The sequence below is a fragment of the Helicoverpa zea genome, chromosome 19 (assembly GCF_022581195.2).
Source record: "Helicoverpa zea isolate HzStark_Cry1AcR chromosome 19, ilHelZeax1.1, whole genome shotgun sequence".
In the NCBI taxonomy this organism is placed as follows: domain Eukaryota; kingdom Metazoa; phylum Arthropoda; class Insecta; order Lepidoptera; family Noctuidae; genus Helicoverpa; species Helicoverpa zea.
In genome coordinates this window covers 1240612-1253891 of record NC_061470.1, presented here as the reverse complement: position 1 = coordinate 1253891, position 13280 = coordinate 1240612, and the positions used below count along the sequence as shown (strand labels likewise).

Here is a 13280-nt window from a genome sequence, read left to right as displayed (position 1 = left end):
AAATAACGTAGATTTCTCTGATCGTATCGGTCGATATGGCGGATCCTATAGGTATCATACAGAACGCTAGTATTAGTAATATACATTATAATGTTCTGTGTAATCAACCACGGGTAAATACCTACTTAAAATTATCTTTTGTTATAACACCCACACACTTCAACTGTAGCCATTTTGCTTAGTCTCTGAATAAATGGAGGGTTGCTAAGGAACTATGTACCTAATGCATGTATTATTTATTATCAAGTACCTATGTACTCATTTAGTTAATATGAATCAATTTTTTCTACATAACTTGGTTGTATCAGTTGTACTTTTTAGAACCAGTTAATAGCTGTTATATTTTACAAAAAGTAGAAAAAATAAAAGCCAGTTTATCACAATATCAAATGTTACTTTAATTAATCTTTAACCTAGAGTTACGTTGTATCTGGACGTGAGCAATCTGTGTTACAAACACACAAAACACTGCACTCCAGAAAGTGAACATTTCTTAGTCAAATTGAAACACACTTGTGTTGATAAAACTGTACTTTCTGAATGCCTACCATGGTACCATGTCATAAAAATATATGTATTTGCATGATAAATGATCAAATAAATCGAAAATCAAATAATATTCTACACTAGTTGTTCTGAATCAGTATAAAAGGGTTGCAGAGCATTCACAAAGTTCAAACACACTCCAGATAGTGAACATTTCTTAGTCAAATAGTTTGTAACACACTTGTGTTGGCAAAACTGTCCTTTCTGAATGCCTGGCACCGTACCATGTCATAATAATTTATGTAAGATAAATGATCAAATAAATTGGAAATCAAACAATAATCAGCACTGAGTTAAGAGTTGCAGGGCATTCACAAAGTTCAATCAATAAGTAATACAAAAGGAATGGAAACTTCTAGTAATTTATCGTCCTTCTATATAAGTTGATAGCTCAATCTCTTCAGGCAACTCCGTAATGTTGACGTCGAAGCGGTCTTGCACTTCATTGAGGATCTTGGCATCATTCTCGTCTGACACCATGGTTATCGCTAAGCCTTTAGTACCAAATCTTCCAGCACGAGCCACACGATGCAGGTACGTATCTGAGTCTTCAGGCATGTCATAGTTGAACACGATGTTCACTCGCTCAATATCCATTCCTCTACCAAACAAGTTGGTGGCAACCAGGATTCTCTTCTGGAACTCCTTGAACTGCTGGTAGCGAGAGAGACGCTCATCCTGAGTCATGTTCCTGTGGATTCCAATAGCGGGGAAGTTCTGGTCTGTTAACAACTGTGCTAAGGCTATGCAGCGCTGCACTGACTTGACAAATATGACTACTTGGTTGAACTCCAGAACATCAAGTAGTTCAAACAGCTTCTTGTTCTTCTCATTTTCCTTAAGCTTAACATAATGCTGCTGCAAACCGTGCAGGGTCAGCTTGGCTTCATCGTCCACGTACACCTCCATAGGATCCTGCATGAACTTTTTGCACACTGGTCTGATCTCTTTGCTCAGTGTAGCGGAGAACATCATGACTTGCTTGCCGTGCGGCGTGTTTCTGAATATCTCCTGCACGTCGCGTCTCATGTCCAGAGATTCGAGCATCTTGTCACATTCGTCAAGTATAAAGTGCTTCAAATGTTTCAGATTCAGTTTCTTACTGTTTACTAAGGCCAAAATCCTGCCAGGCGTACCGACGACGATGTGAGGGCACGCCGTTTTGAGGACCTCTTCGTCTTTCTGTACCGGCATTCCACCGAAGAACACCGAAACCCTGACGCCGGCCATGTATTTGGAGAATCGTTCGTATTCCTTGCTGATCTGGAAAGCTAACTCTCTCGTGTGGCACATAACGAGGACGTAGACATGGTTTTCCGATGGCTCTAGCTGCTGCAGCGTCGCCAGCACAAAAACGGCGGTTTTTCCCATACCCGACTTCGCTTGACACAAGATATCCATTCCAAGGACAGCTTGCGGAATACATTCATGTTGTACTTCCGATGGATGCTCGAAACCGCAATCGACGATGGCGCGCAATATCTCGGGCTTTAACAAGAAATCTCTAAAACCGGAGCTGTGGATAGAGACATAGGATCCCTTAACCTCTTTCTTTGGCGCCGCTTCGGTCGCCCCGTCAGCGGTCTGCTGATCTGCCTGCTCCTCGTCTTCGTAGTCCAGAAGATCGTCGTTGTCAGCCATGATTTGTGGATTTTAAACTAAATAATATAGTTATTTCGATTCGTACTCCGATACGAGCACGTGAAATTTATTTTGAAAAATTTATTTCACAATAATGGCGGCTATGGTTTCGGCGTCAATTTTTACTTTTTTATCACTAGCAAACGGGTTAAAAAACTACGATTGGAACCAAGGCTTTTCGCAAGTGAATTGATATTCTAGATATGCATACTAACTACTTTTTTCATGATTTAGTTATTTAATAATATTTTTTTATAAGATTATTCTTTGAATATTTCAACTAATTACTAAATAAATCAGGCGATTACAAAATAATCATGACTTTAAATCTAATTATTTATTTTTTATTTTATTTATTTATCTATATGTCTTAGGCGCTGCCTAGACGATTAATGACATTGCGCTATATAGTCTAGTTTATATTGCCCGTATATTGTAGATTGTGCAATTTGCAAATAGCTACTTACCAAATCGTGCAATGATTTTGGTTAGCTATAGTCGTATCCGGTTTTTTTTTTGAAATTTTCAGGAATGCACAACAGAGGGAGGGACTGCTACTTTGTAGATAAAGTAGATCATAGAATCCTACTAATATTATAGGTGTGACAGTTTGTGAGAATGTATGGATGTACATATGTTTGTTATTCTTTCACGCGAAAATGGCTGGACCGATTTGGGTAATATTGGGTTTGTAGATAGGAAATACCCTGGATTAACACATACGCTACTTTTTATCGACACACCACCCAGGCGAAGCCGCGGGCGGAAGCTAGTCACGAGTCATGCATAATTTCTTAAAACATTTTTGTCCCGTGGTGTAAGCCAACTGCACGTACCTAGTTACTATACTCTGAACTTAGGTGCGAGTAGCCATCAAGTTTGGTAAAGATGAAACCTACAAGGGTTTACACCAATTAAATAAATAAAACAAAGTAAGATGATCTATTCTCAGATTTTTATTTCTTAATCTTTATTTGGGTAAAACCATAACTTATTATTACATAGAATGAAAATGAGCTACATTATATTAAGTTTGTTATGATTTTCCAAGTTTTGGAGACAATACACTATAGGTAATTATTACATTGCATCTTTGCATCGCACTTAAAAATCAATGAAATACAACTCTGCCAGATATACACCTTTTTACTGTGTTTGAAATAACTTTTTTATTTAACTAGCATTACAATTCAATCCCCCATACAAAAATGTATGAGATCCTGCCTACATTTCATACATATTACTGTAAAACTAACCATTTAAACAATACAAATAGCTAAATTCTAATCACTACTGAATTTACTGAAAATATTTTACAATGACTTCTAAAGAACTATTGAAATAATACTGGAATAACAAATGTAGGTAATTAAGGCTAGACTCAAAACAACTGAAATTGTGCGCTTTGAAGTATGACTATAAAGATGATTTTGTACAGTTCTCGTCATGTAACTATACCGGTCCGAAGTTGGCGAAGATGGAAGTCGCCATACTCAAAATGTAGGGACACCACATTGCATCTCTCGTCAAAAAAGTTTACCTCATTAACCACATTATGACTGCGAAGTCTGGTAGTTGGTGACTAAAAAGCAGGAACAGTTTCCTCGCCAATGTAGCCCCAGTTAAAGATGCTCCTAAGACCCGCATTGAACAATGGGAAGAACTTGCTCTACCTGACTTCCTTCCACCCGTGGAATAGCTTCCACCAGGTTACGACCAACCGTGGCCTGTATGGAAGTCTCTTAACAGGCTACGTGCACAGGTAGGCAGGTGCAGGGAAAACCTATGTAAGTGGGGCTACACTGACGACAATAGCTGCGGGTGTGGTGCCATACCACAAACCATGCGGCATCTTCTATGCTGCCCACTGCCCGACAGCTGCATAGTGGATGACCTTTATAACACTACTGACAATGCCGTATGCGTAGCGAAATATTGGGCCTCCAAAATTTAAGTTGCCATCGACTCGCCAAGAAGAAGAAGAAGGTAGTTGGTGGTGATACCCGTGCCTGGGAGAGCATCTTAAGGCTGTCGGTCCTCATCTCTCTCCAACCGTGTCGCATTGCCGTCCCATCGGGCTATGAGACTATAGGGGAGAAGGTATAGGGAATGTACCTATGCCTGGGCAAATGCTCGTTCACTATAATAATTATGTCCTGCGCAGCTGGCTAATCTCCTTAGAAAGAATAAGCGCTTTGGCAGACATCGCTCTGGACGCTGTTAATTGTAGGTAGCCTATTTCAGACTAACAGTTACTTAACGAGAACTGTCAAAATGAATGTTTTGGTAGAAAACAGTAGAAAAAAACTTGTATGTCAGTCATCAGGTAAAAGTCATACTCCAAATCTTCATATCTTGACCTCTAACACTTCTCACTATAGGGTTTCAAAGGCTTAAAATCAGCGTTCCCACTCAAGTACGCATCAACAAAATTCTGGACTGAATCCGTGGTAATTTCATCACCATACTTCATGGTGACCATGCGTTGTTTGGGGAAATCTATGGAGGTTAACAACGGAACTGCATCGTCGAGACCTATATGTTCCCTTAGCATATCTGCGCTATCAGTTCCATCGATCCCTATGTAGAACATGACGTGTTTAAAAGGCTTTTTCTTCAGTCTGGAGTGACGCGACGTTGGGTAGTCGAAGTCCATGGTCTCATCGTCTGAGGAGTTCTGGTAAGGACAGAAGCCTGGGAACTGGATGCTGCATTCTTCGTAGTAGGATTCTGCTGAAGGTGTTATGACGGATTCGGCAAATTCGATTTCTGAGTCTTCGTCATCTGGAAAGAAGGGGTTACATTTTATTAGTTTTTTTGGATGTGACATGACAGATATGTAGGAGGAGTACGTAGGGGGAATACGAAGGTAAAGTACATAGGGGGAGTACACAGAGTTAATACGTAAGAGCAGTACAGAGAGGGAGTACATAGGGGGAATACATAGAGGGAGTACATAAGGGGAGTACATAGGGGGAGTACCTACATGGCGGAGTTCATAGAGGGAGCATTTTGGGGGTGTACATGGAGAGAGTACATAAGGGGAGTACATAGGGTGAGTACATAGAGGGAGTACATAGGGGGAGTAGGTACATAGATAGTATACAGGGAGTATACATAGGGAGAATATGTGTGTATGATAAAAAGGAGACTTGTTTGTGTGACCCTAGACCATAGATGTAATATAATAAACAAGATTGCGCACGCTCAAAATACATATTTACGAAAATGAACTCTATTCCAACGCAATAAGGTACTAAATTTGTTGCATAATACACAGAGGCAAATCCGAGCCGAGAGGGATAGTTAGAACGGAGGCTGTTTGTCTCTTTCTAACACCTTGTCAGCATAAAAAAATGTTGTGGTCAACAGTTTTGTCTTCCCAAAAAAACAATTGAATCACATATATTTTTATCTTATTTTAACAATTGTAAGTCAACAAATTAATAAAAATCGCATTAATTTATTATACGAATAAATTATTTATATAAATTATTATTCTTAAAACATAAACAACATATTTTTTTTTTTTTCTAGCGGTAACCCTGAACATTCTTGGCGCGTAATCAGCATTTAAAATTTTGTTTATATTTTTTGTATTAAATCAATTTAAACTATTGAAATGGTGAAAAAGTGTTGTGTTTATACTTGTAAAAGTGAATCCTATGGTGGTTGCAATATATCGTTCCACAGGTTAGCTAATAATAACATTTTCGTAAACCAAACAACTAGGGTGCCCATGAATTCTTGTAATGAGTGAAAATATGGGTGATGGATTTTAAAACTGTTGTACTATTGTTATAGCTTCCCAAAAAATGAAGAAAGGCGACATAAATGGCTCAGCAGTCTATATATGAAGTAGAAATACAAAAAAAACAGTCTTTACTTCGAATCTTCCTGCTTTTATACTGCTAATTCCCGCTAATTATTAAAAGCCTTTATAAGTATCTTAAGGTCACAAACTGCGTAAGTTAAAACTTCAATACCAATCTGCGTTTAATAATCTTAGCAAAATTCGGATTTGTCTCACATAGCTTAATCTCATAGTCACCCTATTAGAAAGGGACAGACAGCCTCCGTACTAACTGTTTCACTCGGCTCGTTTTTTGGGTTTATATGCGCAGTCCTGTTTACTAATATTATGTCTTTGCCTAGACGCTCCAAAACTGCTGAACTGATTGGGAAAAATCATTCTATATTTTACCAAAGTACGAGAAGAGGTTTAAACGGAACGCAGATGCAACCGCAGTAAAACAGCTAGTCGTTGATATAATGTCAGAAATAAATAAGTATTTACCAATAAATAGAACGACAGCCGGGTGTCGCGCCATTTTCAGCAACGCTTGCTCCGTCAGTACTGACACTGGTCGTTGCGCCCACGGGAAGTTCTGTGAAAAAAATAACAATTTTATTAGAGAAATTGGCTTTAATTGATACAATCCAATGATTGAACAGATCTCATATACAATCTCAGGCCTTGGATGATTGTTTAGTTCTTTTCAGATTACTTTTCCGCCTCGAAGTTGTCGATTTCTGTTGTCAAAATATACGTACAGACCACTACTGCCCAAAATCGTGGCATTAAATGACTCCAGTCGTCGTTTTTAGCAAATTTAGCATTTTTGGCCACTTTCCCCATATTACAGAGCTTGCAGTAAGCGGGTTTTCTGTTAGACAACGTTCGCTTCGTACAGGCGGTATGAAGCGTACAAAAGATGCCAGCTGGAACGGCACATAATTTTCCGCTCGGACTGTGTCGCACGTACAGGCTTGGTTAACGTAAAATTCTAACCACTAATCCTAAAGAAATTGTTTACTTACAAATCCAAGAGGATCAGCGGACAAATGCTGCCTGCCGTTAGCAGTAAGAATCTTGCCGACTCCATCAGTGATGACGAGCGCCGGTACACCCGCAACGGGTCACATTCCCCATGTACCAAACACACTCCAAAAACAAAACACTATACTTACAAATCCAAGCGGATCAGCAGATAAATGCTGCCTGCCGTTAGCAGTAAGAATCTTGCCGGCTCCATCAGTGATGACGAGCGCCGGTATCCCTGCGACGCCCAGTGCTGCAGGCATGGTGAGACGCGCGTCCGTGGCTGACCAGGGCACGGAGAGTGCACCAACTGAGGAGACGGATTGTACCGTGCGGTTGTAGGATTGTTCGCTCCTGGAAGAGAAGGAGGTTCGTTGTGAATTTTGGTAAGTCATTTTAGGAGCTCCTGTTCTTCTCATCAGGTGAGCTGCAAGGTGCAAGTAACAAGCCCTAGTGTCAGTTTTCTCTCAATCTGCCTTATGACCTCTGGTGTGGAATTAGGACCTAGTTTTAAATTTTTGGAAGGCTCCAAAAAAAGGTTTATGTATTAACTAGCTGTTCCCGTAGTTTCAACCAAGTTATGGGAGAACCACTTCAGGCAACCAAGTACAAAAAAGCTCCGTCCGCTAATCCAAAATAGTTCTAGATTATCTGTGTACTTTTCATTGAAATCGGGTTTGTAGTTTTGTAGTAAAAGACAGACAGGCAGAGTTCATTTCGCATTTATAATCAGTAAAAATATGTATCTAAGTAAGAAGTTATCAGTAATTTATTTATTACAATCTAATCCAAAGGAGAAAATTAAGGCATGAATCATTCGATACCAAAATGAATTTTATTCATGCTGATTTATGACTGCAATATTGCCTTCCAAGTAATAAATAGAAGGTATTTTATTTACGAGCATTCCATGTAAAATCATAAATAAACAAAGCTGTAATTTTCCGTTTCAGAATTTTCACAAGCCATTTTCACGATTTTACAATGGGAATTAGAAATACCTTCCTATGTTCTTAAGACACCTACTTAATAGAGTTGACTGCTTTAAAAGTATAATTTTAAAAAGAGATTGAAAAGCCGTCCAGAAGAAATTCAGGACCTTTTTGAAAACCTAGCTGCAACCCAGTTTTTTCAACCAAACCATTTTAGTTTTTTACAAAATTGGATCAGTTACGAGCTACTAACTTCGATATACCAAAACAAAATCGCCAACATAGAACTTCTGAACACAATAAAAAACAGGATTGTAGACATAAATCACAAAACAAAATAGTGAGGGGCAAGCTCCTTCGTTCCCAAAAGAAACTTGATTGCAACATACATAGATAAATTGTAATTCTCAAGTCCCGGAGTCCCGCCCCGGTGCGGGATTTTGTTTGTGGATCCCGGGGTAAGTTGGCTGCAATGAATACGGATTAGGGCGGGATTGCTATTTAAATTTCTTGTTGTTTATCGATTTAGGAGTTGAAGAAACTTTGAAGTAAACAGTTGCTTGCACTTCAGGAGACGAAATTGTTTTGCTTTATTTGATAGTTAGGTGAAATAAGTTTTGAGAAGGAAAGACTATCGTCGTGAAGAGTGGTGTTTTTGGGGGGCAGTCTCATGTAATACTGACGTTCGATAAGCGGTGAGCTGAAGCCTAATTTAAATAAACGCTTTTTGATTTTCATTCTGATCTATTTTCAGCTTTTCTTGACTTTATTTGCTTTTGGATACGTTTGCTGTACTGTACTGTACTGTTTTTTGCTTTTGCTGTACTGTACGTATTTTGTAAGATTTGATCATGTTAAGTTTACAAAAGCAGCATACAAAGACAATTCTGCGATTTTTATGCTTTACCATATTTTCTACTGCAAAATAACTAGTCACAGCAATCTAGGCACGAAGGTGATGTCGAGTTACGAGCCCAAATCAACATTTTCGCTTCTAACCCCTGTAAATAATTGCACGGAGGCGAAATAAACAAGGCCCATAAAACCCCGGGCCTCCTACGATTTAGGCCATATCTTAACGCGCCAATAAGGGAGGTTGAGGGTGAAAATAACTGCCAGCTCCTGTATATAAATGATGGCATTCACGCGAATATCAAGTTAGTTGGGCGCTTTACTATAAATTACTACGCCTGGCACGGACAGAGCCGGGAATCGTCAAGTTTTTTTGTTTACGGCACTATTTGACGTACCTACTATAATGTTAAGCTTGGTAGACGATTTTTGGCATTTCAGTGTTTGGTTGTAAGTTCAGGTTAAGGCTAAGTGTTTTGAGAATGGAAAATGACAACAGCTTTATAAAAAACTATGTATTTATTTAGAAGTTTTCCTTTTTTACACATTCTGTCGGAAAATGGAAAAAGGGAACAGAGGCAATTTTTTAAAAGGGAAATTGAAGAAAAATGAAGTAGTCTCTATTCTCATAATAAACTGTGCTAAATGTCAATGATACAAAAGCAGTTTTTTAAATAATTTTCAAACTAAAAATTCTAAGAGAATAAGCATGAATTGGTATTTACTTATCAAGAAAGTCGATAAACCCAATTCTAAGTAATCGGCTGTCAAGAAAGCAGTTAACGATTAAATGAGTTTTTTACGAGCGCAACTTAGATCGTTATTATGGTGTTGACGAGGAAGTTAAGTTGCCTATCGACTCCTTAAACTAAGGGCCACCCTCACACACCATTACTACGTCAATATATAGAGTGAACTATAAAACTAAATCCCCCACTGTCTGTCAGTTTGTCATAGGGTGCGTCCACATCTGGCGAATGCGCCGCGAATGCGCAGCACGCGAGCCGATCGCGAGCTGTCCGCGAGCTGCGCGCGTGCAGTCACTGCAATAGTTCGGTGCGCCTCTTTAGCGCAACTCACGCAAGGCTCGTATAGAGCGCGCGAGCGGCGCGCGAGCGGCGCGCGAGCGGCGCGCGAGCGGCGCGCGAGCGGCGCGCGATCTGCGCGCAATCAGTTCTCGCCCTTACAGTTCCGTATATTGGCTCGGTACTATCGAAGATGGCAGACGTCGCGCGCCGCCTGCGCGCCGCGCGCGTGCGGCGCGTAGGTCGCGCGCGAGCTGCGCGCGGGCGGCGCAGAAGCGGCGCACGAACAAAAATGCACGCGCGCAGCTCGCGAACAGCTCGCGATCGGCTCGCGTGCTGCGCATTCGCGGCGCATTCGCCAGATGTGGACGCACCCTTAGGTAAACTCGGATACGACTGCATGGGATTTTCATGGGGTTTGCATCAATAGACTACTGATTCATGATCATTAAGGTAACCTTAACCTGCCTATACATATATGTAGTAACTCCGGGCTAGTATGTATTTACATTAGCGATTTGCGGTCGATGAAAATCAAAGCTATATTGCTAAAACCTTGACATGACTATATTTTATGGTGACTAAAACTTTACTCGCAACACCGATTTTACAATAGTTCGCAAACTTAACTATTTTACACCAGCTTCCGCCAGCGGCTTCGCTCGCTTGGTGTGTTGATAAAAAGTAGTCTATGTGTTAATCCAGGGTATCACCTATCTACATACCAAATTTCAATCAAATCGGTTCAGCCGTTTTTGCGTGATTGAATAACAAACATACATCCATACATTCTCACAAACTTTCACATTTATAATATAAGTAAGATATTTCACCCATACTTCTTCGTCACGAACTAGCAAAAGTCTGCAAAAGTAATAATTTAAAACAAAACACGGCTATAGAACGCATTTGAACAGAATGGGCGATGACTGCAACTTTGCAGGAGTTTAATGTAGCAGGAGTTTGTCTGACAAACGACTTCCTGACGACCGTGGTTTATCCCCAAGATCTTGGGATTGTGGAGACGACAGGACATGGCGTGGTGTGTCAGCGATTGGAAGATTGATTAGTTTAAAGAAGGCGTTGAGAAAGCCAGTGTTTAGACTTGCTTATCTTCCAAATTGAGGGTGAGGATATGTTTTTATGAAGTAAGCTATGGGCATGTGAATGTGTAGATGTCATTATAGTATTTTTTTTTTCAATTAGTCCTTCGGCTTCCCGTTTCGTGATCTGAACATTTTTTGTTTCTTTGTATCCTAAGGGCTCCGAAACTACAGAACCGAATTGGAAAATACTTTCGCTTTTGGAAAGCTACACTCTCACCCAGGTAAAATAGACTATATACATAGGTACACATAGATACATAGGCATACATAGGTATATTAGGTAAATAGGTAGGTACATAGGTAGGTAGACTGCCTCGTTGGTCTAGTGGTAGCAAGCGCGGCTGCTGTGCTCGAGGTCTCGGGTTCGATTCCCGGGTCGGGCCAAAATCGCTTTGTGGGTTTTCTTAAACTTTCATAAAGCAGCCCGTAGTCTGGAAGTTGGTGATTGATTCACCCGTGCATCGGAGAGCACGTAAATGTCGGTCCTGCGCCTGATCTCTTTCCGGTCGTGTCGGATTGCCATCCCATCGGGTTATGAGAGTGAAGGAATAGTGAGTGCACCTGTGTTTGCGCAAATGCTCATACACTATAATATGTCCTGCGCAGCTGGCTGATCTCCTTAAATGAGAACAGCCGCCGTGGCCGAAATCGGCCGTGGATGCCGTTATTACATAGGTACATTTTTTATCCCGGTACGGTCAGTATTTCTTACGGGATGCGGGTGAAACGCGGTAAAACGACCAGTGGTTTGATAAAGTTGTCAATGCAAATATAACTAAATAAATGTATTGATACCAAAAAGTATTATTACCGAAATTCAATTAGTCAAGCCAAGCCACGGCACCAATAGGTATGGCTTCCCGTTCCATGATTGTCTCATAAACTTGTTTCGAGTTCCACGAAAAATAAACAAAGCAACCATAATTTACCTTTCCTAAAATCATTTATTCGGTAGCGTGCCTACCTATTTAGATAAATAAGCCATATTCTCTTACGCAACGCAACGATAATATTTTCCCTCCATAATTCACTTGCGCGCCATTACGCTTCGGCGCCATGACACCCCGCCGAAAAATAAGCATAACAAAACGTAACATTGTGTACAAACTTTACTTCTTTTCGCAATAAAAGAAGATTAGCATATCCATGGGAGCTTTTAGATTAAATTTTGTTGTAGATATTGTGTTGAGAAGAATAAGAGAACTCCAAATAACATTTCCGCGTTGCTTCGAAAATACGAGAAATGAATTGAGTAGTATTATGAAATGGCAATTTTCCGAGGTAAAATTCTTCAGGTTTCTCTTAATGTTATGTTAGTGTCTAGTTTTGAGCATAAAAGGATGTCTTAAAAGATAGATTGACCAATAGAATTACTTTTCTTATGTACAGGATTTAGGCAAAGGTATACATAGCCCGTTCTATGACTTATAATTTAAATAACCAAACAATCAATATATGTACATGTTTATGATTTTAATATGATTGGTTTGCACAAGGGTAGGTTTCAATTAAGCAGCCCTTCGTAACTCAGCGTCGATGTAGGGGTGACTCGGTAATTACATCGGACGCTGGAATAGTTCACCTGGGCCCCGTAATGTGATACCTACATTGAACAAAATTACTTGTTGACATGCGAGGTAATCATTGTAGGATCCAACAAACAGTTAGCTGTTAGCATATTAACACATATTAGTTAAAGATATACCTACCTACACAATATTTACTGTCTTTTTAAGATGGTTTAGGCTCTATTTACTACAAAGGTGATTCACAGTTCAGCCTGCATAAAATGCTATTTAGCATAGCTACCTCTTCCGATATTTTTTCCTCTTTCGAAAAAAACGAGTGTCCATGGAGTTTTTTTCTTCTCCATGAGACCGACTTTCAGGATCAGTGTGATGTTTCAGAAGGCCTATTTGAAATGTTATTACCTAAACTTTCTCTACACCAAAATACACCTAAACCACCGCTAAGGCCGATCGGACATAATTCCCCATAATATAAATAAAGATTAGGCTTAATAAAACTATGTATTTACGCAGCTATACCTGGTAATTTCACATAGTAAATTCGCAGCGGTTAGCCCGTGGTTACCCGTTAGTAACAAAACACGATCCACGTTACATTACCTGATAATTAATGGTGTGTTTCACGTTCATTACCGTTTTAGTACGCTGGTACTTGGAAAATAGCATTTTCATCCCACCATCTCGGAAAGTGTAGTTTTACCCTTTGATATCTGAGCGCAAAAGCCGTTTTTATCCTCTAGAGCGGCAAAGTGATTTGAATTTAGAACATCGTGTGCAATACTCCATTTGTGACAATCTTGATAAGACTTTTCAAACAAATACATATG

At 39.8% G+C, this 13280-nt stretch overlaps 2 protein-coding genes across 3 annotated transcripts in view; both read right to left on the bottom strand.

The window, feature by feature from the left end:
* Positions 1-373: 373 nt before the first annotated feature.
* On the bottom strand, positions 374-2326 carry LOC124639343 (ATP-dependent RNA helicase WM6). Its single transcript, XM_047176654.1, has one exon. The coding sequence runs from the start codon at positions 2185-2187 to the stop codon at positions 910-912; it is 1278 nt and encodes a 425-aa protein (XP_047032610.1). The 5' UTR covers positions 2188-2326; the 3' UTR covers positions 374-909.
* A 797-nt stretch (positions 2327-3123) lies between these two features.
* The window catches only part of LOC124639571 (nucleoredoxin-like), a 60425-nt gene continuing 50268 nt past the window's right edge, over positions 3124-13280 (bottom strand). For both annotated transcript variants that reach the window (XM_047177000.1, XM_047177001.1), the window contains 3 exons: positions 7159-7363; positions 6485-6575; positions 3124-4971 (listed from right to left, as the gene is read on the bottom strand). In XM_047177000.1, coding sequence (XP_047032956.1) covers positions 4550-4971; positions 6485-6575; positions 7159-7363 — 718 coding nt within the window. In that variant the 3' untranslated portion in view covers positions 3124-4549. The remainder of the gene's footprint in view (positions 4972-6484; positions 6576-7158; positions 7364-13280) is intronic.

Bases quoted from the DNA above. Each gene is read 5' to 3' on its own strand.
- LOC124639343 (XM_047176654.1), bottom strand. From the start codon at position 2,187: ATGGCTGACAACGACGATCTTCTGGACTACGAAGACGAGGAGCAGGCA.